At 44.3% G+C, this 27,439-nt stretch overlaps 12 protein-coding genes across 12 annotated transcripts; 5 read left to right on the top strand and 7 right to left on the bottom strand.

Moving 5' to 3' along the window:
• The first annotated feature begins 42 nt into the window (after positions 1-42).
• On the top strand, positions 43-2,412 carry BCIN_15g03550 (hypothetical protein). Its single transcript, XM_001558281.2, has one exon. It carries the CDS (start codon positions 255-257, stop codon positions 2,373-2,375), a length of 2,121 nt encoding a protein of 706 aa, XP_001558331.1. The 5' UTR covers positions 43-254; the 3' UTR covers positions 2,376-2,412.
• A 15-nt stretch (positions 2,413-2,427) lies between these two features.
• Positions 2,428-5,150, bottom strand: BCIN_15g03540 (hypothetical protein). The gene is made up of 3 exons (XM_001558280.2): positions 4,744-5,150; positions 4,143-4,687; positions 2,428-4,094 (listed from the first exon to the last, which is right to left on the bottom strand). The coding sequence occupies exons 1-3, from the start codon at positions 4,874-4,876 to the stop codon at positions 2,667-2,669; spliced, it is 2,106 nt and encodes a 701-aa protein (XP_001558330.1). The 5' UTR covers positions 4,877-5,150; the 3' UTR covers positions 2,428-2,666.
• A 143-nt stretch (positions 5,151-5,293) lies between these two features.
• On the top strand, positions 5,294-6,617 carry Bcaim45. The gene is made up of 2 exons (XM_001558279.2): positions 5,294-5,783; positions 5,849-6,617. Exons 1-2 carry the CDS (start codon positions 5,478-5,480, stop codon positions 6,590-6,592), a joined length of 1,050 nt encoding a protein of 349 aa, XP_001558329.1. The 5' UTR covers positions 5,294-5,477; the 3' UTR covers positions 6,593-6,617.
• On the bottom strand, positions 6,603-8,342 carry Bcarh1. Its single transcript, XM_024697557.1, has 3 exons — positions 8,005-8,342; positions 7,498-7,941; positions 6,603-7,449 (listed from the first exon to the last, which is right to left on the bottom strand). The coding sequence occupies exons 1-3, from the start codon at positions 8,305-8,307 to the stop codon at positions 6,628-6,630; spliced, it is 1,569 nt and encodes a 522-aa protein (XP_024553373.1). The 5' UTR covers positions 8,308-8,342; the 3' UTR covers positions 6,603-6,627.
• A 22-nt stretch (positions 8,343-8,364) lies between these two features.
• Positions 8,365-10,832, top strand: BCIN_15g03510 (hypothetical protein). Its single transcript, XM_001558277.2, has 3 exons — positions 8,365-8,708; positions 8,767-8,962; positions 9,018-10,832. Exons 1-3 carry the CDS (start codon positions 8,560-8,562, stop codon positions 10,404-10,406), a joined length of 1,734 nt encoding a protein of 577 aa, XP_001558327.1. The 5' UTR covers positions 8,365-8,559; the 3' UTR covers positions 10,407-10,832.
• Positions 10,833-12,177: 1,345 nt separating this feature from the next.
• Positions 12,178-15,081, bottom strand: BCIN_15g03500 (hypothetical protein). The gene has a single exon (XM_001558276.2). The coding sequence runs from the start codon at positions 14,522-14,524 to the stop codon at positions 12,605-12,607; it is 1,920 nt and encodes a 639-aa protein (XP_001558326.1). The 5' UTR covers positions 14,525-15,081; the 3' UTR covers positions 12,178-12,604.
• Positions 15,082-16,379: 1,298 nt separating this feature from the next.
• On the bottom strand, positions 16,380-18,186 carry BCIN_15g03490 (hypothetical protein). The gene is made up of 2 exons (XM_024697556.1): positions 17,818-18,186; positions 16,380-17,759 (listed from the first exon to the last, which is right to left on the bottom strand). The coding sequence occupies exons 1-2, from the start codon at positions 18,070-18,072 to the stop codon at positions 16,578-16,580; spliced, it is 1,437 nt and encodes a 478-aa protein (XP_024553372.1). The 5' UTR covers positions 18,073-18,186; the 3' UTR covers positions 16,380-16,577.
• A 137-nt stretch (positions 18,187-18,323) lies between these two features.
• Bcvma7 lies at positions 18,324-19,148 on the top strand. The gene is made up of 4 exons (XM_001558273.2): positions 18,324-18,426; positions 18,480-18,515; positions 18,583-18,720; positions 18,778-19,148. Exons 1-4 carry the CDS (start codon positions 18,367-18,369, stop codon positions 18,916-18,918), a joined length of 375 nt encoding a protein of 124 aa, XP_001558323.1. The 5' UTR covers positions 18,324-18,366; the 3' UTR covers positions 18,919-19,148.
• A 9-nt stretch (positions 19,149-19,157) lies between these two features.
• Bcnpc2 lies at positions 19,158-20,208 on the bottom strand. The gene is made up of 3 exons (XM_001558272.2): positions 19,908-20,208; positions 19,633-19,849; positions 19,158-19,579 (listed from the first exon to the last, which is right to left on the bottom strand). The coding sequence occupies exons 1-3, from the start codon at positions 20,108-20,110 to the stop codon at positions 19,493-19,495; spliced, it is 507 nt and encodes a 168-aa protein (XP_001558322.1). The 5' UTR covers positions 20,111-20,208; the 3' UTR covers positions 19,158-19,492.
• A 146-nt stretch (positions 20,209-20,354) lies between these two features.
• BCIN_15g03460 (hypothetical protein) lies at positions 20,355-21,968 on the top strand. The gene is made up of 4 exons (XM_024697555.1): positions 20,355-20,426; positions 20,497-20,846; positions 20,902-21,573; positions 21,644-21,968. Exons 2-4 carry the CDS (start codon positions 20,758-20,760, stop codon positions 21,741-21,743), a joined length of 861 nt encoding a protein of 286 aa, XP_024553371.1. The 5' UTR covers positions 20,355-20,426; positions 20,497-20,757; the 3' UTR covers positions 21,744-21,968.
• Positions 21,969-22,075: 107 nt separating this feature from the next.
• Positions 22,076-24,044, bottom strand: Bcssl1. The gene is made up of 2 exons (XM_024697554.1): positions 23,631-24,044; positions 22,076-23,564 (listed from the first exon to the last, which is right to left on the bottom strand). Exons 1-2 carry the CDS (start codon positions 23,903-23,905, stop codon positions 22,403-22,405), a joined length of 1,437 nt encoding a protein of 478 aa, XP_024553370.1. The 5' UTR covers positions 23,906-24,044; the 3' UTR covers positions 22,076-22,402.
• A 334-nt stretch (positions 24,045-24,378) lies between these two features.
• Positions 24,379-27,172, bottom strand: BCIN_15g03440 (hypothetical protein). Its single transcript, XM_001558269.2, has 6 exons — positions 26,029-27,172; positions 25,929-25,964; positions 25,767-25,860; positions 25,622-25,709; positions 25,466-25,559; positions 24,379-25,411 (listed from the first exon to the last, which is right to left on the bottom strand). Exons 1-6 carry the CDS (start codon positions 26,056-26,058, stop codon positions 24,854-24,856), a joined length of 900 nt encoding a protein of 299 aa, XP_001558319.1. The 5' UTR covers positions 26,059-27,172; the 3' UTR covers positions 24,379-24,853.
• Positions 27,173-27,439: the final 267 nt, after the last annotated feature.

The following is a 27,439-nucleotide window of genomic DNA, read 5'->3' as shown; positions in this document are numbered from 1 at the left end:
CAATGGGAAGTATTAAGGTCCATGCCCCCCTTGTTCAGCTTAGACAGGACCACATTACACCCGTGCTAATTTTTCAAGGTTCTCTCATAATTCACTTCAAATTTTGCTTTTTTTCGTAAAAGAAAACAAAATTTAGCTCTTTAGAAAGCTTACGTTCGATCCACATCACGTCCGTCTTATCGCAAACTATGTGGACGAGAAGAGCACAACACATTTATCGATCAATACGCTTTAAAGACCGTTAGCTCGCCTACATGGATCTCAACGATTCTGATCCCTTCGAAGGCCCATTTGATATTCCTGAACCAGATTCAGGGTCAGCGTATGAGGCTTCTGACAGCGATTTTGGGCAAATATCACATGATGAGAGAGCGCGTGCAGGCGCTTCTCAAAACCATGGAAATAATGATGGAGGCGATGTACATTCAGAAGGAGAGAGCGATTCTTATTCAACCTCTCTAGCAAATCCAAATCCAAAAAACCAATACACGGATGAATGGATAATTGCAGATGCTCTTGAATGGGCAGCTACGTTTGTACCTCCAAAAGTGGAAGATATTCCTATCCCAGCAAGAGGAGCCTACCGTCCGACATCCAAGAAGAGAAAGTTAAAGCAAAGAACGAACGGAAATCCGGCGAGGGCAAAGCGTGTCAAAGGATTTTATAGCAAGGATTATCGCAATCTCCTGAACAATGAGATTTACGATGTAGGAGCGAAGTCGATCCTTGAGGATAATACCCCATTGGAAGGCAGTCAAATTGGCTGTTCCATATGGTCACCCGAAGAGAAAGATCTGTTTTTTACTGGGTTGTCAAGACTGGGGAGAGACAATGTAAGAGCTATTGCTACACGCATAGGGACCAAGTCGGAAGTTGAGGTGCAGGAATACATGCAACTACTGCACCAAGGATTAATAGAAAGGAAAATCGAAGATACGCGGCTACTGAATATGACAGAATATCCAGCTGCCGCGGAATTTACTTCAGAATGCTGTGAAATTATGGAGCGAGCAGCAGATGGTCTTGCCCTACGACAAGAGAAATATGAGGAAGATGTCGAGGAGGTTAAATGGGGGAATTATTGGCTCTTAACCGAAAAAGTGAGCAAATCTCTAGAACAGAAACGCGGTGTGACCAGGACCCAAGGTGATGAAGATATTCAAAATTTGTTACCAGCAGTCCGCCTTTTAAACCTCAAGAATTGGCTTGCACTTTCCGAGAGAGTGTTTATGAACCCCTCCGAGTCCAGATGGGAGGATAACTGGAGGCAGATAGGGGAACATGGAGAAACTCCCGCTATCCGCGCAACTGCTTTTGACGACTTTCATTCATTAACAGTCAGTATCACGAAACGTCTCATTTCAACCGTTCTCTTTTGCACAATGTCAAGAATAAGAGCCATGGACTCGAACAAAACTAAAGCAGCGGATATCAGCATCAACGACGTGGAAGCTGCTACTAAGATTCTGAAAATGGACGCCAACAGTAATGAATTCTGGGTAACATGTGCCACGAGAAATAATCTCTCTATTTCCCACGAAGATGAACCGGGTGGTTCTATAATGACATACCCAGAAGTGGAAACAGAACTACGCAAAGAATATAGTGGAAGAAGGAGCAGGTCTCGTTCACGCAGTCGTCCGCACCTAGATCATGCTGGTGATTTATCAGAAGTATATACATCCTCCTCCGATTCCAACCTCGATTCAGATATTGAATCAGATGCTTCCGAAGATTCTACCATATCTGATCATCTCGATGATAATCCATTTACTCAGAGATCCCCATCTCCCTCTCAATCGCAAACTCAGTCACGCTCTCAACGCAAAGCCCATCTCTCACCCGAAGAATACGAACATGCTCTAGAAGCCTACATCTCTGCTTTCGACGACCGAGTCAGTAGAGTCGAAGAACAACGTATCTGGAGCCTATTGGGACAAGATCCACCCCCAGATTTCAAGGCAGATGAAGACGAAGAAATGCCCGAGAAGCCTGCTAAGAAACTGGACGTGGACGCCGAAAACAATGGGGAAGAGTGGAGAGAAAGGGAATTTCGGAGTGAATGGGAGGTTATGGGCGTGGTTGGAGAGGAAAAGTTTTTGAGAAATAGGGAAAAGATTGGGAGAAGAGGAAGGAGAGAGAAATTGAAAAAGAGTCGTGAAGAAGAAGGGATGGCGATGAGAACTAGAATTGGTGAGAATCAAGAGTATTCGGGTGAGAGCGGCAGTGAATGGGATGATGTGAACGGAGAGATAATAGATAGCGCGGACAAGGAAGATGCTAGAGAACCGAGACCCCGCCACGATCTAGGTAAGAAGCCAAAAGACGTTGCTAAGCCTAGGTCTTACGCTGTCTACAATAGCGATTATGATTGATTAGCACAAGCTCACATAATAATTGTTTTCCACATCAATGTAGATATGATCATGATATAAGTGCCACTTCATTATCTTAAGAATACACAAGAGCATGCGCGAAGAGATACTAAAAGTAAAAGCGTGAGACTCCTCTTGTGTAAAGGCACCTCCCCAATCTCAAAGTACAAACACATACATGTGCGCGATTTATTACGCAACGACCAGTAAATATTCCATATTCAACCCCATTTACGCCATGTAATACCTACAGCCAAGCCATTCCTTACCGCCTGCTTGCTCGTATCATTCTTAGATATCATAACTCTTAATTTGACCTTCCGCACTCAACGGTTGTACGCTTCCTGCGGGAGCCGAAACCCCATTAAAGGACATTTTCTCCCCTCCTTGCATGACGTCCTGTGCCATTTTGATTCCCTGTTCCCCGCCCGTTGCCGCAGCTGTTTTCAACCCTTCTTGTACATCTCTAACACGCTTCTTGAATGATAGTCGGTCCAAAAAGAGCTGTTGGCGACCTCTTTCTAACTCTCTTCGCTCCGCTTGTAGGATATCTTCCATTTCATTGAACTGTTTCAATTTCAAATCGAGCTTCATTGATGTAATATTCACGGCTGCTGATACCAATCGAGTCATTTCACGTTCTTCGTGGGATGCTAAAGCGCCAGCACGACCGGCGACCGCAACCAATGGAAATGCCGCAATCTCACTCAACGATTGTTTAGTTGATTCGGTATCGTCGATTTCCATCGAGTCCGAAACTCCTTCCTTCTCTTTCCCCTTCTCGGATCCTTGCGGTTTCTCAATCTTCTCCCGTAGACTCTTCTTCATTGCGTCTACTGTCTTACCAGCTGAAGCTGCTGTAACCTTGGGGTCTGTAAGACTTGCCAAGAAACCAATTACAGACATGAGCGGGTTGTCGGCCTGGCTGAAAGGAAGCATGCCGTTTTCAGGGCCCAACATACCAACACCGATGGATTTGTTGGATTTGTCGGTGCCGCTTGGCTCCACATCGATATATTTGTCTTCAATCTCGAATTGCAGGAACTTAACGACGCACTCTTCTTTTGTCCTGGTACCAACGTACTCCGCGACGGCTGTCCAGTCGTCATCATTACCTTCCAAAGCCTCCAAAAGTCGAAGAACCTCGGCATCACTCCAGTCACGAGCAAGTTCAGGAGCGGCCGTGTATGTTGGGTTCTCCATCTTTTGATACTGTATTCGACCGTGGTTGTGAGGGTATCGACTCTCCATGAAACAATTCGAGCAAATATCCGATTTACCCTTGGTGGTTCCAGGAGCTGTTGGGTCGGCGGGAGACATGTGATGGTAATAAACACGAGTGCAGTCAATACCGCAAACATGACAGAGAATCTTGGTTATTGGTGCCTTCACAATGTCCTCGATAGACTTTTGAACGATGTCTGAAGTACCATTAGTGCTCGCACCTTCGCCGTTAGCTTGCTTTTTGGAATCCGCGTTCAACTTATTTTCCTTGGCAGTAGCATCGTAGATGTTGCGTCCTATCTGTAAGTTCAAGTCTGACTTGGGAGCTGGTTCTGCAACTGCCTTGGCCTCTGTATCTTCATTTTTCTTGCCCTGAAGAACGATTGGATCGGCGGAAGGCTGCCACGGCTGCAGACCACGAGGGGTATCACATATCACCTTGAAGTGGCCTGTAAAAGGGGGACCAACTTGCGAAGGTCGTTGTTGTGCGTCGACCTAGACTCATTAGCAGATGGATTTTTCGATAAGTAAGAATTGACATACTTGATAATTAATCAAGCCCCATTGCTCTAGAAATGCATGAACACGCATAATGGCGCAAACATCACCAGCCAAGTTCCTCCGGCATGCTGTCACCGTCAAGTATTCTATTGGGTTCAATCGGTAGGTATTGATCATGAAGTCCCTATAATCCTTGTAAACAGATGGGGTCTTGCTGCGATTGCGGTTGTTGAAGAACTCCGGCAAAGATTTCTTCTCAACAGGTGCAATAGCATGCATGTCAAACCAGCTACTGTAACTTGGTATTATAGTTGAATGTGTTTGTGATATAAGATGTTCCCTTGCTGATGCTTCGATTGAAGCTTTTGTTTTCTCGACTTGTCCATTTGTAGCCCCGTTTTCTCCATCGCCTTCTTTACTTTCTTTCACGTCATCTTGGGCTTGAGAATCGCCCATCACCTCGTCCTTGGGTTCATCTGTTTCTGGGCGAGGTGCGTCAGGCGCATCGAGCGGATTATCGGAGACAGGCGCACTTGAATCTTTTTTGATGGCTGGATCGACGGAACCAGCTTCTCCCATTGGGGTATCTATAGGAATTATCCGTTAGAACTTACGCGTAATGCGAGCGTGTGATGATATATACCTTCTGCTCTTGGGGCTTGCCCAGTGGCCCCTTGACTTGGTGGTGAAGTGGACTCTGCGGGGAGTGGTGGTTGCTCGAGGATGGCATTACTGCCTGGGGCAGGCGAATCAAAGTTTAATGAATTGTCCTCCATATTTGCTTATAACTTGAAATGGTAAAAGTATCGCAATAATTTATTTGTAAACGCTTTCCAAACTTGGCGCAACGGGAGTCGTACTAGATCTCCAAAATGATGTTCGAATTCTCATGCGCGTCGAATCGATCAGAAACCAGATGCACGACTTAATGCAAAAGGAAATTATGTAGTAATCAACGATTGGGGGATTGAGGCGCAAACACTATTGCTGTGATTCGCGTTGATGATTTTCTGGAGGGAAGGTCGCGTTTCGCTTGCTATCCTAAAGCTCAAGATGGAGCCAAAAACCAAAAAGCCAAGACTAAAATAATTCACGTGATGACAAACCAACCAAAGGCAAAGTTTACACGGTGATAAACCTTCGTCCAATGCCTCGAAATCAAGGTCCAATATTATATAATCAGCATGTGGCCTGAGGATGAGACAAGGGTTATGATTGAAAGTGTCAGGCACAAAGAATAGGTCCTCGGCTTGAAGCGGCACGCCTCCGATGGTGGAAGGAAAACATGGGGTAGTTATCTAGTACTGATTGAATTTCATTGATGAAGTTCACCAACAATTCAGTCTCTCAATTTTTGTTTCTCCCAACTTCATAACAATGCTTTCACGAGCCGGCCACTCTATTTTACGCCAAGCGCGTACTCAATTGCGAACACAAGCTGGCCCTACACCAGTAGCTTCTCTCTCGGCACTCGCAAGACTATTATCATCACTTGCCGTCCTGGAACAAAGGGAAGGCAAACTTAACCATGGATCACTTGGAGCAGTCACCGCAGCACAAAAGCTAGGAGGATCAATAACGGCGTTTATCGCGGGAAGCAACATAAAATCTGTAGCCGAAGAAGCAGCTAAAGTTGCAGGAATCGAAAAGATCATTGCTGTAGACAATTCTGCATATGACAAGGTAAGGAGACCTATCTCCTCACAACCGGTTCCGCCGATCAGCAGATTTTGATAATTTTGCTATAGGGCTTGCCAGAAAACTATGCTCCTTTACTGGTAGAAAATATTAAGAAGGGTGGCTTTACACACATCATTGCCGGACACACAGCTTTTGGAAAGAACCTAATGCCCCGCGTTGCCGCATTACTCGATGTTCAACAAGTATCAGACATCACAGGAATTGAAAATGAGAATACATTCGTCAGACCAATATATGCTGGTAATGCAATTGCCACAGTCGAATCTTCAGACGAAATCAAAATCATTACCATCAGAGGAACTGCTTTTGCCGCAGCAGCGGCGGAGGGTGGCTCAGCATCAATTGAGGAAGGTGTAGATCCTAAGATTGAATCGCAGACCGAATGGGTATCGGAAGATCTCGCAAAATCAGATAGACCAGACCTCGCCACTGCGGGCAAAGTCGTATCCGGCGGCCGAGGCTTAAAATCAAAGGAGGAGTTTGACAGAGTAATGCTGCCTTTGGCAGATGCTTTGGGGGCAGCCATTGGAGCGTCAAGAGCAGCTGTAGACAGTGGATACGCCGACAACAGTTTACAAGTCGGCCAAACAGGAAAAGTTGTAGCACCACAGTTATACTTGTGTGCAGGTATCTCTGGTGCTATTCAACATCTGGCAGGAATGAAGGATAGTAAGGTCATTGCAGCAATCAACAAAGACGCTGATGCCCCGATTTTCCAAGTCGCCGATGTTGGCCTGGTTGGTGATCTGTTCGACAAGGTTCCAGAACTCACCGAGAAGTTGAAGAAATAATGTACAATATTGTTAGTTCTTAGAATTTTTCTGGTTTAATCTAAGACCTTGAGCATGTCTTCCACATTTGTAAACTTTTCTCGCTCCTTCCCATTACTGTTACCTCTCCTTCGTTCGGCTGCGTCAATCTTCTGCCAGTCTTCCCAACTGACCCTTCGGCAACCTTTCTTGTCGGCCTCGGATTTTACTCCATCCCATCCAAGGCCAGAACTTCCAGCATTACCATTGAGAAATGCTGCATGCGCATACCAGTCTTCAGCTATCGTATCTGCAGTTGAGAAAGCATCCAGCATGGTACTTGCAATTACACCTGTCGGTCCCCGTTTAACCCACCCAGCACAGTACATTCCTGGGATATGCTTGGACGAATCCGAAGTTGTCCATCCTTCGTTATCATTGACTACACGACCTAATGGATCATTTGGTATGATGCCCAGGCTATCATTAAATGGTATATCCAGATCCGAAAATCCTGGCAACGCTTCTGACTTATATCCAATGGATCGAAAGGCTAGAGATGCTGGAAGATCAACCATTTCACCAGTACCATTTGCCTTGGCTGCAGGATCAAAGGGGTCTGGACTCAGTAAAGTTTTTTCGAATAACATACCACCTAATTGGGAGGGAGATTGATGACTTTTATTAAACGATTTAGGTGAGAGGCAAAAGTCAAGTGACCATGATTTAGCTGCCGACTCCAAAGAAGCACTTGAACCCTTTTTGATGATCTCCATAATTCTCTTCGAAGCTCGAGGTAATTTCGATATGTCCTCTGGGATTAACGATCCATCAATAGGATGAAAAGCCACGGAATCTAATTTCGCCAGCTCACGAATTTCTTTGATTGTGAATGCAGCCTGTGATCGTCAGCATAAACACGCTCCACTCTGCCCCATAAAACCAACCTGCAGAGGACCTCTTCTCCCCACTACCCTCACTCTTCTGATTTGACTTTTCTGCAAAGTCTCAATAGCTCTCTCCGTGATGTCGGTAGTTCGCAGTATATCGGGGTCCTGCAAGAGGATCCTTGCGACATCTAAGGCTACATTGCCTTGCCCGATGACTATTGCTTCATCGCCCTGTGTGAGATCTGGTTCAAGATTTGCATATTCCGGCAATCCATTATACCATCCAACAAATGCCCGCGCCGAATATATGCCCTTTAAATTGTCTTCTCCCGGGATATTAAGTGTGCGATCTCGAGATGCGCCATAGGCATATAATATGGCATCGTAATGTGGCAATAGCGAAGCAAGAGGTAAAGCTCCAGCATGATCTCCTATAGATATATTCCCAATGAAATTAAAGTTCGGCGATTCAGCTACTTCGTTGAATTTGTCTTGACAATTCTGCTTAGCATTAGCACAACTTTTTCTCGTCGTTCGGTCTGGATCTGACTAATGGAGATTTACCTTCACCTCAGGATGGTCGGGAGCAACGCCAAATCGTACCAAACCAAAAGGTACCGGCAGATGCTCATACATATCCACGACTGAATTCTCAATTTTGGACATGACCTTGTAAGATGTGTAGAATCCAGCAGGTCCTGACCCAATGACAGCCATCCTAAATGGTCTACCATCGTGAGCTCTGGGCTTCTCAGTATGTTTGCTGGTAGTATTTGCAAACGCTCTTGATCGAGTGATCAAACGTATGCGCTGCTGTGAAGAGTTCGCACACCTTGTGCGAACCCAAGGACTCGCGATCCTGTTCATTTTCTCTCGCTCTCAAACGTCATTTGAAAGCCTTCGGAAATCTTTATCGCATTGTCCGATAACGCTGTGCTTCGTAAAGTTATCGTCTGTTGCTGTGTTAACGAAGCTTGCATCTAAGTTTGTTGATCCAAGCTCTAAGCTCCAGGATTAATATCGCAGGTTATACCCTTGATTCATTCTTTGCAAAATCCACGTTCCTGACTTCATTCCTGCAATATTCGCCCTGTCTTTCATTAATCATTGCCAGGTACAATGGGTATTCAACCTCCCTTTATTTATGACCCGGTCAAAACGGATTGGTCCTTTGATCCGAAAGCTGTCTCCAGAGCAAGCTTATCACCCAAGGCACCACGACCAAAGCGACCAGACGGTCCTTTGGTCAGCTTCAATGCACATCCTGAGTACGTTTGAGTATGTTTTGGGGGGTTGATGTAATCTATACTGATATGATTTCATCAGTTCTTATCTCATTGTCCCTTCTGGAAATGGGGATTCCGAACCAATGGACCCTTCTGTCAAGAAGAGAGTTAAGTGGGCCAGAAAAGTCGCGTTGTTATTGCGATGCTTTCAAGTCCTGGCAGCAGTCGGACTTCTAGCCATGTCGATTTTGATCACGGGGTTGGATGTGGTTTCAGGTTGGATCATGAAGCTTGCGGTATGTCATCCCTAGAATGCGATATATCGACTACCGACTGATTGATATGTCTCAGCCCGCTATTGGAATTCTTCATACCATCTATGGGGTATATCATTTAGCGCGGAGATCTGGCGGCAGAGCGCCCGGATCTTCAGCATCATATATGGCATTTGCATCTTTGACTGACATAAGTATTGTGCCGTTTTATGCGTATATTTCTCTCGCAGCAAAAACAAAACAAACCACTTGGACTACGTATCTTTCTGATAAGTCTCTTCTAACAATTTTCACCGACGTTCTTTTCTACGCTGCCACAGTTGGAGCCGGGCTTCATTTGATTACTCTTGCTATATCTCTATATCTCGCTGTCACATTCCGCAAAATTAATCAACTTCCTCCGGATATGAATCCTCTGGAAGATAACCTCACTGCTCGCCACAAGCGCAACAAATCATCCATTTCAACTTTCACCACTATCACTGCTCCATCTGAGAGGAGACTGTCAAGAGGTTCCAACCTTGAGGATAAACGACGTTCTGGGGCCGCTTATGAGGATCTCGATCGCCCTCCAACAATACCTTTCTTCCACACCCGGACCAATTCCAATGAATCATTCCAGACTAATCAATCCTCGCCCCGTACATCTCGTACAGATTCTCCGGCTCGCTATAATGCCTACAATCCCAACCAATCACCTCGTCATTCAGTTCCAGACTTCCAGGCAGCACCCTCAATCTCATCTTCCCCAAAACGCGCATCTCGTCAGTCGTATACCTCAGTTCCCGCCTCTGATCTATCCTTCCACACAGCTGAAGAGTCTGCTAGCAATGCTAACGCTGATGGCGGCGGTATAACTTGGTTCACTAATGATTCTCTCGGTAAGAAGGGCGATCGCAGTAGCGCACCAAGCTCTCGGCCACACTCACCAAAAAAATCAACCCCTTCCATCAAGTCTTCCTATCATCCCTTGCCGCTTGACCCTGCCACCGCCGATGATTATGATGATGATTTCCATCTTCCTAATCCGCTAATGGAAAACCCTCCAACCCCACGTCACAATTTCCCCTCCTCGTCATCCAAATATTCCTCCCAAGCTCCGTCTGCAATCATTCCAGATACCGATAAAAGCATTGGCAGTCCAAGTGCTGATATAACCGAGGAGCCATCTTGGCCTCTACCTCTGCGCTCTCCCGAGATTCGCGAACTAACGCCTAAGCCCCTTCGTACACGTGATTCGGGCTCAGGTGATAGCTTCAAGTCAAAGTACTATGGAGATTTGAAGCCTGCAACACCACCTGTCATGATCGGCGGGGATGGGCGACAGGTTAGCAGTGGAACTGATTTCACGGGTCAACGTGGAAGTTACAGGAGAGATGTTAGTGGCAAGGTTGCTGAAGAAGGGAGAGGAGGTGGCGTATGGGGAGCAAGACTGAGGAATACAAGTGGGTTGCAGATCTTGTAGATATACTAATCGTAATAGTACTTAGACACGATATGAAAGCCGACGGGCAGAGACTCATGATGAAGCTTCTAGTATGGAACTTTAGAGACCTGAGGTCTAAGTGGAAGAGTCGAAAATACAACCCAGGTTCTATATTTGGTTGTAAATCTACTTTTGAAAATAGAACATCATTGGAAATACAAAATTCCATGAAAATAATGTACAGATTTTTACAGTTACGACGCTAGGTACCGGACTTCGGTGTTGGATATGGAGTGGGTACAGAAATTTGGATATACGAGAATATTGGAAAGGATTTGCGAAATTGTCAAGCTTGGTTCACGTTATGTATCGAGAGAAACAGGCTCATTGTATACATTTTTGATTTTTGCGATTTGTAATTTTAGGACTTAATATCTGTTGTTTGTATTTGTTATCTATAACCCATTTCCCCCTTAAAAATATGTGTAGTAATTGGGAGGTGTTCTTGTGACAATTGAAGTGATTTCATTAAACACATGCCAATTGCTAACCCCAAGTAGACAACCACACTTCGAACTGGATCATTCATCAAGAGAGCTCTTTTCCTTCATCGACAAGACATACATGTGAGGGATCTTCATCAGTCTCTAATCTCAAAATTGGGGTTGTTTTTCCCAGACTTCACTTATACACCAACCCAAGGGTTGAAGGGATACCATTGAAAGCGACATAAAGCACAGAGCCACAAACTATATTGATGAAAAATGCAAACTAGATTTCGATGTGTTTTTTATTCTCGCATTATGTGAGAAACGAGTCATCTGCCACGATGCCCTTCATAGATAGGCCTTTGGTTGTCTGTTGGAAACGGGAAACGGTGAAACTATTCCCATATTTCCATCAATTTCATGGGCCATAACCCAGGCATTGGCGTTCTCTAATCATTCAAGAGACATGCAATTGCAAAGTGTGCTGTACGTCCAGAGGAACTCAATTTTCTACTAAAACAAAAACAAGGTAGAGTAGTGGCCCATTCTCCCCGAATGCTATATTTTACAATCCTTTCATTGGCCTTACCGAACATCTGTTACTTTCAAGAGTACAGACTCATCACCATTTATGCTCGTGTGCAACGAACCTGTCTCTGATATTCAATTCATTTCAGTCTTGAAACCAATATTGGATATCAAATCTATCTGGCCTTGATTCATCCAGCACATGATTATTCATGCTCTAAATCTACTGTGGATATTGGAGACTACTATCTGACAGCTCGATTTAGGCACGTCAATCCAACATAACGTCTTGATATATCGGAAGAGGGCTGTGATAGTAGTTCGAAAGTCAAAATCTCATGGGGCTATCTGAAATAACAAGTACTCCTCCCTCGGGCGGTAGATTAGTGGCCCGTATAGTCCTCGTGTAATGGGAAGGCTAATAAGACAAGAGATATAAATCAGTTGCGCATATCTAGGACAGAAATATGCATGATCAGATGCCATGATTGACTGCCAAGATATGGAGATAGAGTCTAGTATATCATGTTTGTTTATCATCTTTGCCGAGACGAATCACCGTGAAATGCGGTAAAGATACGTGTTTCTGTTGGCTCTCGAGTTGTCAGATTGGTATTCTAAAGGTCTGAAGGACCAACTTAGTCGCCATCTATAACTAGCAGGCTTCATCTGTATCACAAAGACATGAAGACACGCTCTCATATGGTAGTTGACAGTTCTCGAGTATGTGACTAGGGCCACCAGATCTACCATCTTCTATACATTGATAAACAGTTGCAACTGGGACACCAAAGTCATAATAATCTTTCATTGAAGGGGAGTTTCTATTCTATTCTACTCTATCCTGATTGGTTCTATTCCTATACTGATCTAATCGGTTTCGTTCCTATCCTGTTCCACTCCTATCCTTATTCTACTGTATACGTATAAAAAAGCCAAAACACCAAAACTCCCAACGCCCAAACGCTAGAAAGAGAGCAGAAAAACGCAAAAGCAAAATAAACTACAAGAGAATGAAAGCCCAGACCAACCCAGAAAATCGAAAAAAAAAACCAGACCCAAATCAGCAAAATTTTCGTGTTCCTTAATAAAAAGAGCTCCTATGTCTCCTATGTCTTTTTCTCCTTTCGTTTATTGTTATTTCATTCTTTTCTTCCTTTTCTTTCCTTCGCCAGTAGTGATGGTGCATGTGGTAGTGTATGTCACCATGCGTACCGGCGTCTAAGCTAAAAAAGGCACCTCCATTTTCTCATTCTCTTTGGTGCATTCAGCCGAGGGGCTGGAAGAGCTTACAGCTTTGCTCTCCCATCCCTTCTCCGTACTGGCCCAACGCACACGGCGGTGCTCTTTGTTCTTCTTAGTTCTTTTGCTCTTGTCGAGCGTTCCAGTGCGTGGGTTGTAGCCCGTAACACCAAGGTAATCGTCCGTCCGATCGCTGGCTGGACCAACATATTCTTCAATAGAATATTTTTGATGTTCAGGCTGCTCTTTGATGGGTAGAGCTTTTTGCTCCATCTTTTCATCTACAGCTTTCTCAACTCTCCTCTTACTCTTGCGCTTGTGAGTGCGTGATTTAGATCGTGAAACACCAAGGTAGTCGTCAGTGAGGTCGCTGATAAGATCAATATAGTCCTCGGCAGAAAATCTTTGAGGTTCAGTCTGCTCTTGAATAGGCAGAGCATGAGCTCCAGTGCTAACTTGTTCTTTCATCTCAATCTCTTCTTCCATCCTAGTCTGTTGTTCCATGCTGGCCTGTTCTTCCATACTGGCCTGTTCTTCCATACTGGCTTGTTCTTCTAACCTGGCTTTTTCAGCCCTATCCTCCTCTATACCTCTTGTAACACTGGCACGCCAAGCTGGCAACAACCAGTCTTCGACTCTTTCACTTTGACGATGGGCAGCGCTGGGATGGTAGTCACAGAAACACCAAGCGAAGCGAGAAGAACAGGTGCCATGACGAGGGCAATAGAATGATGGAGCTTCACCCTCCTCAGTGGAATCAAATGGGACCGATTGGAAGAACATTGGAGCGTTCTGCAAAGCTTCAAGGGCCTCTTTGGCTTGCTGCTTGGTGTGGCCCTTTTCGGCCCGATTGTTGGGGTGCAAGGCCTTCAAAGGTGCCAGGAATTCCTGAGTAGAGGAAAGACATCGACGGATTTTGGCTCGATACTTTTGACGGTGGGAGATTTTAGTTGTCTCCAATGGGGTATGAATGACAGACTCTGATTCTGAGCCTGAATTTGAGGTGGGAGTGTCGCTGTGAAGCTGAGCGTCATTGCTAAGCTCCGAGAGTTTGGTTTTCTCGAATGTGGTATGAATGACAGACTCTGATTCTGAGACTGGCTTTGAGGTGATTCCAATGCTAAGCTGCGAGATCTTTGAGCGAAGTTTCTTGTTTTCCAACTCTTGGTTGAATAATTTTGCTTTTAAGGCGTTGATTTGCTTCTCCTGTGGAGATACAACGATGGTATCAATACCATCCTGTGAGTAGATAGATAGAGAATAATCCGAAACAGACCATTGCTTCTTTTGGTAAACATTACCAGAAGCTTCCAATTTTTCCGCAACAATGATATCGTCTGTATTGACAATATTGTTCAACTGAACATGATCGTTCAAATCATCATGATTATTATTCGAGACAATGTTATCATTTGCCTTGATGTGATTATCCGAAACAATCTCATCGTTCAATTCAACGCAATCATCCGAAGAATTGTTATAGCTGGAGAATTTTGCTTTCAATGTCTTTGAAGACAGACACTTTCGAAGCTTATCTTTGCACCTCTGACGGTGAGAGATTTTGACCGTCTCATCATGAACGATCGTGTCTGTGGATTCCTTGGAATCATTGGAGGAAATATATTGGTCATCTTCGCTTTGCTTGTCCTCCGGCGAGTAATGGATGACGGTCTCTGCGGTGTCTACAGAGGTGAACGACTTTGAGCATTTTTCCTCTGATGAAGTGGGGCTGTTATATTCAGGCTCTTCCGTTGAGGCTGATTTAGATCCTTTGCATCTTTTGAAAATCTTCGAGCGACGAAGTCTGCGAGGTATGATGTCTTTAGCACCGTCCATTGCAGCGCTATAGACATCCTCTGTGACAAAGTAGCCGTAGTAATAGATGATGTTGATGCCCATGATGAAGAGATCAAGATGGTATAATGGCTAAGTTGTTGAATGGAGTTTGAATAAGGAACTTGAATGTTCAGAATATAGTTGAGTAATGGGGTGGAATACCGATTGTAAAAGAGAAAAAGTTGTGATACTGATTTTAAAGTGTTAAAGTACGAATTTTGACAGCCAAAAATTTGTATGATTACGAGAATTGTACAGTATCAACTTTGTCTGAAGAGCGGAAAGAGAGAGAAAGAGAAGAAAAGCAAGAGATAGAGTAACAGTGGGAGGATACAGCAGATGGAGCCAGCGATGGACTTCTTCCAGCAACCATCTGGCCCTTCATGAAGTCATGGAAAAAACCTCTCCGCTAGTGGTCAATGCTATGGAAATGGAGGCAGATCCCCAGACCACTAACGGAGAAGTTTGGACCTTAATAATTTTAGTTTTGCTCCTCAAAGCCCCGAGAGATTTTTGTGAGCTTCTAAATATGATTCAGCACTTATACGGACCCCAGAAGGCTTGCATATGCGTCACCTGGTGCTAATCGATGGAAGATTTTAATAGCTCCTGCTTAGTTCGGCAAATAAGGTTGACATCCCCACCAGATCAAGCACACATTTGTCTATGTACTAACAAAGTTCGCCTTACCTTAGTAGTTACATCAAGATGTACTACAAAACTTACAAATGGCTAGCACTAACTGTAGTATGGTATCAGATCTACTTACAACACGGAAATATGCCAAAAAAATACGGGCGATGACAAGTTGTCAATGATTTTGATACAACACACATGCAATACATAGATAGTCACCGTAAAGACACAGCCTGCCTCGTCTGCTTGTGCTAGATATAGACTGCAGCATACCACTTTACTCTGACACTTATTGCCATTTATCATAGAATAGCCTGAAGTGTTAAAATGCTTTACTATAGCGACGCTTGTAAAAGTCCAATATCTGACATGGATGATAGGGCTGTAGATCATAACGCATTATATATAATGCTGTTCTCCGTAAACAGCGATCATCAAACTATGATAGTGGAAACTTAAGAAACCGGCAACAAAAAGCATCAAAGTGACAGCAATAGGCCACACTCTATACCAAGGACGGGATCGTCTTTCTATCTAAAGGTCAATACTAGCTATTTGCGGCTCAGCCTTAATAAGTGCGTTCTTTGGCGCTAGGTAAACGAACGTTTATCGGGAAGGAACCAGTGCACGTCAATACCAAACCTTATTGTTAATGCTATGGAACTTGATAGTTATCTCATCCCTTAAATTGCCGGTAATAGAAAAGGGCAACTATATACGAATCGTGGGCTTTATCTACGACTGTACATATTCATTGCACTAAGATCAAGGCTGCATTTATCTTACCAGACAAGACCACATTCTTCGAGCAGAAGCTTTTATAATGTCGAACTTCGAAATCAGCATAGCTAGCTTGATTAAGCAGAATGTTTAATTTCATCTATCGATCGACTATATTTATTAAATACCATGTACTAATAGAACGAACATTTTTCTTGGACGTCATATACTAATGGGATTTGCTTCAGTCTTCCAATACCTGCATGGAAAATCATTCTTTCAAAACACAAAACCCTAATTTCAATGCGGCGCAACACATGCCTGAGTCAACAATGTGAAAACATTTAATGCCGAATTATACTCAGTATTTACTTCAGACTAAGGAAAACAACGTGTAGACGTAAAGAAAAGCAATTCAAAATAGTAGGAAAGTAAATATATAGCTTTATAGAATCGGACTAGATCACAGACCGACATGAAATGAAGAAACCTCAACTTAGGTTGAGATATAAATGATCTTATAGCATACTCTCCTTAACCCCACCGAGAATAAGCGAGACAGTGAAACTAATCGACACTTGACCGTCACCACAATTCCAGTATTTATTAAAATTATGCACGAGGACAAAGAGATAACATTTGGTAATGATATTTGTCATTACTATAGATCATGCCCCCTTGTTACCAAGCCTGCCAGACTCCTAAAAATGCATTGTACAGTTGACTCAAAAAGAATGGAAAAATCCGCCATATGAAAAAATTACCACCTAGAAGGGCCTCTTTTATACGGACTATGCTCAACATTCCCAGACCTTACTCTTGGATCGAAAGAACTTGAATCGCTAGCCCTTCTATCATTCTCAGTACTTGAAAATGGTAATCTGCCAAATGGTCGAACATCGCTGCCACCCTGCGCTCTCTTTATCGGGCTTGCTTCTTTCTCCCTTTGATCCCTTCTTTCCCTCCCTGCCATATCTAGAGAGCTTTTGGGTATGTCTCTACGATCCCGTCCCTGCATGTCGAACATGCTACTGGCCTTCTTCAAAGGTGAGTTGGCATGGTTATATATACCCAAGCTACCACCATCCCCCGACCCAGTCGATGTGACAGTAGTAGGAGTTGTTTGTCGAAATTGAGGTTGCCTCATGGTTGTGTTTGATATCTTTCTGTTGTAAGGCGAATCGCGCGGTTGGTGAAAGGAAGCTGAAATGAAGGATGGAGCAGGAGAAAAAATTTGTCGGGAGGCTGGCTTGCTGGGACTAACACTATCCGGGTCAACATACTTGGCGTAATTGGGGTTCGGATTAGTACGGAAGCCTTTTTTGAGAACTACACTTGGCGTGTAGATTTCAATTTCTTCCTCTCGTCCGGCTTCAGCGCCTGGTCCAGAAAACTGTGTGCCAACGTCTCGCATGACCGGATTCAAGCGGGGGTGTACAAATTTGACATCATATTCGCTCATGACTTCTTTCTGTATGATGCTGTTGTCCTTTTCTTGCTGCGAAAAATTCGTTTCCAAAAGAAGTAATTGCCCAGTCATTAAGGCTTCCAAAACCAGAGTAGTAAAAATTGTAACACTTGGTCGAGAATCTGACGACAATGTTGGAAGGAATAGCCAATAAACCAGTACATGTCCAGGACTAAATAGGCAGAATAATCGTAGGCAAACTGGTATAGGATCCCAAACAGCGATCTCCCAAACGTCCCGCGTCGGGTCTGGATGCGCTCTTGACTGCGCACTTGTGTCCCCTAGCATATTCGAGAAGAAGCGAAGAGGGGAAGAAGATACCGGCGAGGAGTCGACGCGTACTCTGTGGGCAGAAGGGGTAGTGGGAACGGTGTCGATAGAGCTCTCGAAGAGGCGGTAATTGCGCTTTCGTGTAAAGGTTGAGAATGCATTTAAGATCGACACTGCCGTCAGTAAATAGACAACTAGAGTAGACTACTCAATCAGTTAGTATCAAGCTACATGAACCACTGTTCAAAATGGTAACTCTTACCAAATAGCTCAACCATCCCGATCCTGAAGGTACATCCCCAAATACATCATCTCCATTTCCATGGCCTTCGTCTCCACTATTTGCCCTCGCAATTAATAGTATAAAATGTAATCCAAAGCCCAGTGGATTAGCATATGCTTTCGAGTCCCAATCTCTGGTTTCGATTTCCTCCGATATCCATAGTAACCAATCCTGAATATTAAACCAATCCGTAATCCGTTCACGAAGCGGTCTTCGGCGCACAAGTCGCGGCATGATGAAAAAGATGTGGACAATATGTTCACATCATTGAACGTCAACACGAGGAGCAAAAATCGTGAATTCGATTAGCTAATGAAATGGAATTTGCGTCCTTGCGATTTCCGTTCCTGTTGTTTACTACAGAGGCGTTCTGGGGGATGATTTATATTTTGGACGTGGGTCATAGTAGCTGCAGCCAGGGGTGTCGTACGCTAGCGCATAACTTTAGTGGGACCTGAGAGCTCACCTTGCTTAACGCTGCCACTGGATTGATTGTTTGAAGAAGTATATCAAACAAACACAGTCAATATGGCAGCTCCAGCATCTGCCTATAAGGATAGGCAATTTCTTGCCGTTATTGGTGACGAGGTGAGCTTCAGATCGATCCAAGCTGCCGTGAATATCGCTAACCAGCCTTGTAGGACTCTGTAACTGGACTGTTGTTGGCAGGCATTGGCGTATGAGATATCTTGTTCTACTCTACGGAGTTATTGCCCGAGAAAGGAATTACTGATGAAGGCATAGCATGTCACCTCACCACCAGACTCGCAGAAGAACTTCCTCGTTGTCGATAACAAGACAGATAATGCCGCAATTGAGGAAGCCTTTGAAAGATTCACAACTGAGAGGAAGGATATTGGTATTTTGTTGATCAACCAACATGTACGATACTTGTCACAATCAGCTATAAAGTGCGCAAGACTGACAGAATATTTACAGATTGCGGAACGTATACGCCATCGAGTAGACACATACACAGCCGCATTCCCTGCATTGTTGGAGATACCTAGTAAAGATCACCCATACGATCCGGAGAAGGATAGTGTTCTGAGAAGAGTTCGAAGACTCTTTGGAGAGTGAGGATCAGTTGTGGTAGTTTTAGGGGGAGACTGTGTGCTATGGGTAGGGTTGTGTGTTTATATGGCTAGAGAGTTGGGCGTTTTCGAGATTAACACCTTCATGGGGTTATTGATATCAACAAATGAATACAAGAGCATGCCAGTTTATGAAGTTTTGCACATATACGTCCTTGTGGGTTTAAAAGTCCACATCACTCCGCTTCATAATCAATCAACCATTGACAAACTACATACTTTCAATAAGCCACCAAGATTTAGGCATTTGTCATGTGATGACTAGCATGTAATGAATTGGTTGAGCAAGACATCAAATTATAGACTCTCATATTAATCCCATTCGTTAATTCTCGTATAGTTAGTTCTTATGAAACCAGCGCACCCAAAAGCAAATAAAAGATACCGTGATCAGAGGTATCTGTCATGGTCCAGGGCGAGGGATTCCCAAAAAGTAAACTCCTTTATCCACCACCATTATTTATCGACTTGATACAGTCCACATGCAAATTTCTGCTCTTCGCGAAATCCTAAGTACAATTTGAGGGTATTGTGCAGCTATTATCTAGTATCGGGTTTGTCTAACGTGCAAACGTAACTGTTGCTTTTAAGCAAGTAATTGGTTCGTCATCCGCAGTGAATGCATCAGCGAAGACGGTGTAAGTTCCCTGATTCAGTGAGTTAGAAGAAGAATGAAATATAGTGCAGCTTGAAGACTTACCGGAGGAATTTGGCTAGGTAATTCAACTTCTTTTGTGATTGTAATGTCTCCAGCATCAATCGGGCAACTCAAATCTACGTTCGATACTTGCTTGCACAGATCCTCTGTCATGCTGATAAGTCGAATCAAGCCATACTTGACCTGCAAGCGAACATATGCGCCCTCCTCCAACTTCTGCGACAACTTGCCGGCCGCTTCGATGGTAAGTTTTCCCCCACTGTTATCTAATTAGCTTCTGTTGTCATGTCCCAAGATTCTACAGTATTTTTGCGTACGCAAGTGGAGGGTTGGGATTCAGATTGACGTGATCGAGCGTCAGGATATCCGTTGAACGATCGGGGTTGCAGTAGCTGAGAGGGTTGTTTCCAGGAACATCCATATTGCCTCCCAGGACGGTTTGACCGTTACTGAAAAGAGGGCTTGCAGCGACAAAAGTGCTGCTGAAGAGCAGAGTAACAAGGCTGATGGAAAACTTCATGATTGAATTTGTTCTGGAGTATTTGATGTTGTTGTGGTGAAGTCGAGTACAAGGTTGGCGGTGATTAAATATTGGGAGTGGCGGGTACGACTACACCCAGACTGGAGATGAGTGCTAGCTCGCTTGGGGATGACGTCTGGGATTGGGTCAGAAGACAGCGGATACCAAGATACCAAGATAACAAGTGTGGCTGCGAAGTCAATGGTATTTTATTGAATTTGACCATCCATCTTTCTTCCATGTAGATGAGACGGGGATGATAATTTTGAAAATGCAATTGTATGTATGTACTTATCACAACCAAGCTCTTTCCTAGGTATGTATCTTCGCACTCGAGGAATTCCGTACTGGTGCCCATGACAATTAGCTGAGACTGAAGTTTGTAGCCAAGTTCTCCCCTGACTTAGGCACTCCACGGGACTGTGCATACACTAAACCCCTCATCAGCTATCTTGCTGTGGCTGAGCGAACCTAGATTTCATCATCGTTTCGCCATTCACTGACCTTCTTTTAATAGAAGACCGTCATTTAAGATCTTGACACCTATATTTTGCTCAGATACTTCTCACGGAATTCAACCATCTTCTTTTTCCAAACTACCTGACGATCTTACAGCAACAGACGCATAAGGAAGCACCGGCTTTAAGATGAATGATTTCGCCCCTCCTACCGGTCCTCCGCCCCCCAAAGTTCCCGAGGGATACAAAGCAGTATGGAACGCCGAATACAAAGAATGGTGTGTGTTGATCTCATCTTTTCTAACTCTACAATGGAAGCTCATAAGAAACTAGGTTCTACGTAAATATTTACACCAAGAAGTCTACCTGGGACAAACCCACCGAACCTGTCTATCCTTCCGGTGATAGCGCTCCTCCCGGTCCACCCCCAGGCTATTCCGGCGGCTCCTCTCCCTACCCCTCTGACAACAAAAGTAATCCCTACGACCCCTCTCCTAACACCGAAAGCGATGCCGAACTTGCCCGTCGTTTGCAAGCCGAAGAAGATGCTCGTGTAGGTTCAAGCAGTGGTACGCGCGGTAACGCCCAGCAAGACTATCAAAACACTCCTACGCCTTCCTACTCGCAACAAGAACTACCTCCGCGCGAACAGAAAAAGGGATTCTTTGGAAAACTTTTAGGAAAGTCTAGTGGTTCGGGTTCGAGTTCAAGTGCCCCGCAGCAACAGTATCAGCAGCAGTATGCGCAACAACCACAATATGGTGGATATCAACAGCAACAATATCCACCACAAGGCTACCAACAACAAGGCTACCCGCCACAAGGCTATCCACCTCAAGGCTACCCCCCACAGCAAGGGTATGGAGGCGGCTATGGAGGTGGTTATGGAGGCGGTTATCAGCAGCAGAGGCCACAGAAGAGTGGTGGTGGTGGATTAGGAATGGCCGGAGGTGCGGCATTAGGATTGGGTGGAGGATTGATTGGTGGAATGCTGCTCGAGGATGCGTAAGTTTTGGATACATTCTTTCCATTTTCACTGCAATTCTGAAACGAGATACTAACTGGCTTCATATAGAATCCAAGATCATGATCAGAATGAATACAATCAAGGATACGAGGATGGTGCAGATAATGGTGGTGGAGGAGATGATTTTGGCGGTGGTGACGATTTTTAGTCTGGGAGATGAGAGGCGAGGAGGCGACGGCTGGTGTGAAATCATGATTGAATGATATGAGCACCAGTTTTACAATTTGCTTGAGCGCGTTTGGAAGAATGACTTGATGACTTTATATCACATGCCGCTACAAAATACTACGATCGACTACTTGTTATGAGAAGTGAACCGGAGAAATTGTGAATATGCACGTATAACACATTTCAATGCTATTGGAGTTTGACAATCGCATAATGTTTTTAGCTTCAATGCTTCAATGCATCGATGCCTCGATACCTCGATGTGAAAAAAGAGCGGTTACTAGTATGGAGTTTGTTCCGTTGCAGTGTTGCTAGCTTCGCTTCTCTAACTTCCCTTACATTATTGTCTATAGCATATCTCTCCCATCTTCCACTCATATATGTATGTCCTTCCTTGAATAAATATTTACCAAGCTGAGTTGCAGTTTACTGTGCTATCCAATCCTAACTCAATCTCCTAAACGCCCCGCCTGTAATTTTCGCTAGTATTATTTCATTTGATCACTGACTCCTTTTTAGTATTTGTTTAGTGAATCATTGGGCCGTAAAATCTATCCCAATCGCCTATGCTTTTGCCCTGACGCCAAGTTTTATTTTCCCCGTTTGCGCGTGGATTAGAACTTCTGAACTAGATGCTGATCATTCAACCATAGCATCCATATCCTTCTCCAAGCTCCTTGCTAGAGCTCCCCCACCTCCCCCATCAACACCACTAATCGAACCTCTTGTGTCGCTCTGACAACCTGGGCAATTATGCACTACCTCATGTGCAAAGACATCACAATCAATACAAAAGTGATTACCACAAACCTCACACGCATATCTCCCACTCTCACTCATGCCCTTCAATGGTTGTTCGGAGGCACTTTTCTCATGCTCGTCCCTTTGGGGAAAAGTTACTTGGCACCCATAACACCCTTTAGATTTTCCGGCATCTTTCCAAAGAACTTCAGCCCAATTACGCAAGGGGAATAAATGATGATATGAGCGGGCCAAATGAGTGGAGAGAATAAGAGTGAGGCCGCATGCTGGGCATTCCGCTGGGAGTGAGCACACTTTACTTTCACATCGAGAGCATAGATAGCCTCCTCTACTTAGCTTCCCATGACATGCGCAAAAGCTCATGCTTTTTCCTGGGTCGAGTGTTCGAGATGGGAAGCCCATCATGAGTAGACTACTCTGTGACTGCTTTTTGGTACGCGTGACTGGGGGCGTTGTAGTTGCCATCATTAATTGTCTGAAATGTTCTTCATTCAATGCAACAGAATATGCCGTATCATCCCCAGCATTAGTGCGCGAGCACAGTTCGGCGCAAATGGCAACTTGGGCTGCAAGTCCTACAATACTAACCCGTATGCGATCCGTTATTAGCGAGGAAATCGTTTCATGGATATCGCCTGGATCACTTGAAAGTAGGGCACCGTATATAATAAGTATCTCCCTCGTACCATGACTTGGAGCGTGAAATAGTGCAGCTCTACTCATCTCTAAAGCATTTTGTAAACTGGGATTCCCTTGACCTTGGTCTACGCGGAGGGCTTTCAATCGCTCAATATGTTCGGTAGGATTTCCACTCATATCTGAAATGCGCACTGCAATACCATCGCGCATGCCAATAATTCCAAGTTGCGAGATAGGGTTCTGTTCGAAGTATTCGGTAACGAATTCGCTGGCGTAACGGATGGTGAGGAGGTAACGCGTGGGGCGCATGTCCTTTTCAGTCATGGCGAAGGAGAGGTCAAGGATGAGAATGAAGTGGCGAATAATACCTCGCTGTAAGGGCGTCGTATCTCTCAATAATCTGGAATGGTCAACTATCAGCACATTGCCAACTTGCGAGACATTTCAAAAAGAGAGCTCCTCTTACCTCTTCCTTTTGTTAGCTTCCCTTAACCCCTCAACAGTAGAATTGATACTACCATCTGCTCCTTCGACTACAGTATCCCAACTTCTTTGAATATCTTCCCATGCAGCTTTCCGCCTATTACCACCACCATTTGCAGCTTTTTCTTTCGCAGCTGACCCGGCAGCGCCTGTGGCAGCTCCAGTAGATCGAGTGCCATGTCCAGCATTTACATTGGCGGGTGCTCCAATATCATCATCTGAGAGATCGTCGACATATTCACCGTCAGAGTCTGCCATTCTTGCGGTTGTAAAAAATAGGAAAACCGAATTGGAAGGCAATTAAAATCTTTAGTTGATTGTTTGGAACAGGACAAGGCTGATTGATGTCTTTGAGAAATGTCAAGGCTAGAGCTTCCTAGTGGAGCATCCAATTGCCGAGGAGAGCAAGAGCAACAATGCTTTTATGCAGCCTTGTGTGTGGGAAGTGTCTGGGGAAAACTTTAAAAATAAGCAACTACCTACCTACCAGTATTTACATAGGTAGCGATTGGTTGACTATGCTCACCGCCGTACTGATATTCAATAATGCATTATCCAGTCTTAAAACAAGATTGCATGTGTCATTCTGATGGTCAGATTAGATAGTTCGCAGTGCATCGTGGATATTAGAGTCCAGCATCAAGGCCATCAATATCTAGACGACAGAGTGCGTCACATTCAAGCTCATAAGAATACCCAGATAAAGCACTTGTACCTACCTTGATAGAGTATGCGAGTCTGCGCGATTGGAGATCTACCCTACTAACAAGCTACCATGCATGCATTCAAATCTGAGATGAGTGGGGCACAAGGGTCTTAAATCGCATACAGTATGTGGCAATAAAGTGGTCTACCTTGATGCTCTGAATTAAGTTCTATCTCCTCCTATTATAAGTTCAATGTTGGGTATAATACTCGCAAAATCGTTATACAAGCCATTCCGCCAATTCGTATAATCATTCCTAGCTGCGCCCTTGTCATTATTACTTCCGCCCTCGTTTTCGTGTGGCGTGAAATTCTTCGTCCTCATTACCCCATAGACAAGAGCTGTAGCTGTAATACGCGCTATCGTTGAGCCAATGTTCATGCTTTTTGTGTAGCAAGATGTACCACATCGGGTATAAAACTAATATTGTCGTAAGACTTTCGTATGCGCATTATAACAAAAATTCCTAACTCCATTGCTCCTTGATTTCCTTAAATTCCTCATGAATATGTGTTGGTGACTGGCATTGGCCAATCGTCTTCTGTGATGCTAGACCAAAAGGTCCATACCATTACCACAGAGAGTAAAGTGAAGAGCGTCTCGAAAAGAGCTCCATCAATTTTTCCGTTCGTGCCGTTGCAAATGTGAGGGCTAACAACATAATTGAAAATTTGGCCAAGGGCAAACAAAACCGCAGCACCCGCTAAGAAGATCATAGGCTTACGCTCGCCCAAAACTTTGATGACCAAGACTGTTTCTAGGACAAAAAACACAAACAAAAACACCAACGGTGCTAGCTGGTACAGGACGTAGAGAGCAATGTTTCGATTTTGGCCATTGCCTTGACCAGTCAAGCTGGAGTCAAAATGTCCGGTCCAGCTGTATCCAGTATCGAGGGCAATGTATCCAGTTCCAATAAATATGACTGCTGCTGAAGCGACCATCAGGCCCAATGACATGGCTGTCCCGTCATCGATTATCTGATAGCCCACAACAGCATTCAGCATCAAGATCCATAATGTTGCGGTAATCATTCCAAGGTGGATACCGGTGAAGGCCTGGGGTAACAATCAGCTTCCACATATGGGTCCTGAGAGCTTGGTCCTACTTACTATCCGAACAGTTGCGCTCAATGGGAATTCGCCCACGGTAAATATTTCACATATTTCAATGATTATATAACCTAGGAGAAAGAGCTGCATTTCCCTGTATGAAAATATGTAAGTAAATGATGCAAATCAAATGTAATTCTGAGGATATTGACAAACCTTCTTCCAACTGCTGCTTGTTTTCTGTCGGACCGCCATATTAAGAATGCACTGATTACAACTGCAATTCCTGCAATTAATATCGAGCCTTTGGAGGCGTTAGTTTATAATTTTCCGATCATGGATTCTCTGGAACAGAACGAACCCAAATTTCCTAGATGTTTTCCACCACCTAGCGATATGCCCGTCAGCTCGCAGCCTCCGTATCCGAAATTACTGTTGGTGGGAGGATTGAATAGCTATTGAAAGTCCGGTTAGCAACGTTGAATTGCGAATCGTATTACTGAAACTGGGGAGTGGTACGAACGTTGCAGACTGGTAACGTCGAGTCACGGCAGAAGTTCTAGATGGAATGTTTGTCAGTAATCAATCTCAATGGTCACGGAGCTATGCAAAGATCTACTCACATGGAAATTCCCAAATTGTGTTGAACCCATTTTCTCTTAATAAAGCCAACAATTCGCGATTGCGCGCAAGATATTTTCGGCTGTGTTTAAACTGTTGTATCTTGATGTTCTGTAAAACCAAAGAGTATAATTGATTTTGATTCGCAATTGCGAAACCTCAATGCGCGTGATTGTTTATACTGTGCTTGGGCTGTAATGGTGAATGGAAAATTGATCGATGATACTGATTCTCAGTTCCCATTCCAGTGGTCTCTGTTGGCCGTATTGTTCTTTCCCGATCGTTTGATCTCGAACCCCTCAAGTTCGACCCTTCCTCAGCTTCTCCAATTAATACCAGAAGCGCTCGATTTCAGGAACCGCTAGATTGGTTGCGTTGTATTGGCGTTCGCGCGGATCGTTTGAAGTAAATCCTGGATGCAGAATCGAGTTTCGTAATTGCGAGTATGTTGGCTGCCTTATTTCGGTCTTGACACATTCGACACAATGAAGAGAGTTGAGAAAGTATGCCGAAAGTATAACTTGTATAAGATTAGAGACTGAGGGTGTCAAACTGTGTGTGCAAGAGCGTGTATTAATTCAAGAACTGGGAAGTGAATTGCCCTTGATGCAAAATGCGCTGGTCAAAAGGGCGAAGGCTGGTCACCGTAGCCTGTTTTACTCTCTTCTACCTCTTTTTGGCAGCACAATTCGACAGCTTTGATCTGTGCAGGGGCCCCAGACCATTCAAATCCCGGAAGGCTTTCCTTTTCTTCAGAAAAATTCCATCAATCCCTGGCTCTGGAGAGGGCTCGTTACCTGGACAAGATGATTGCTCCGTGGTAGCGAAATGATTTTGGCCGGAGCAAGGTCGAATCGGATAGTGAATGGTTACAGCAGGTAAGATGAAATGTGATTGAGCCAGCATTGAAAAAAGCAAAGCAGAGGCCGGGACTTAAGAAGGAATCGTGGAGAGGGGTAATTTCATACCATGTACATATTTGCAATATAAAGTTTTCAATGTTTTATTTTACTGTCCATTTCTCCCTAGATCCTTGGAGGGATCATGATGTGCGAACGGTGGTGAATGGGGCAGCAAAATATGCCTATTCTTGCCGTTGTGTGAAGGCTTCAAAGTTGAAACTCACTCAGCCCTTTTCTCTTTGCCAGGTTTTGAAAAGAGCAGCCGCCACGAAATAAATCCACCCCCTCGCCACTGATTTCATGCATAAAGTGCATTGTACGGTGGGTAGGTACAAGCCACTGGGGAGTCGGAGTTTCCGGCGAGCCCGTTGAAAGTTCAAGACTTCGCTGAGAATGGAAAATGGCGATACCGGTTTTGCTATTTTGCACTCGTACGAAAGGTGTTGTGATCTGCGTAAGGAAGGACAAATAGAATCAATCAATGGGAGAGGAAAACTTGTCCTTGCTTGAT

Source organism: Botrytis cinerea, chromosome 15 (assembly GCF_000143535.2).
Source record: "Botrytis cinerea B05.10 chromosome 15, complete sequence".
In the NCBI taxonomy this organism is placed as follows: domain Eukaryota; kingdom Fungi; phylum Ascomycota; class Leotiomycetes; order Helotiales; family Sclerotiniaceae; genus Botrytis; species Botrytis cinerea.
Note: the sequence above shows the minus strand (reverse complement) of the source record. Positions and strands in the feature narration are given on the sequence as shown.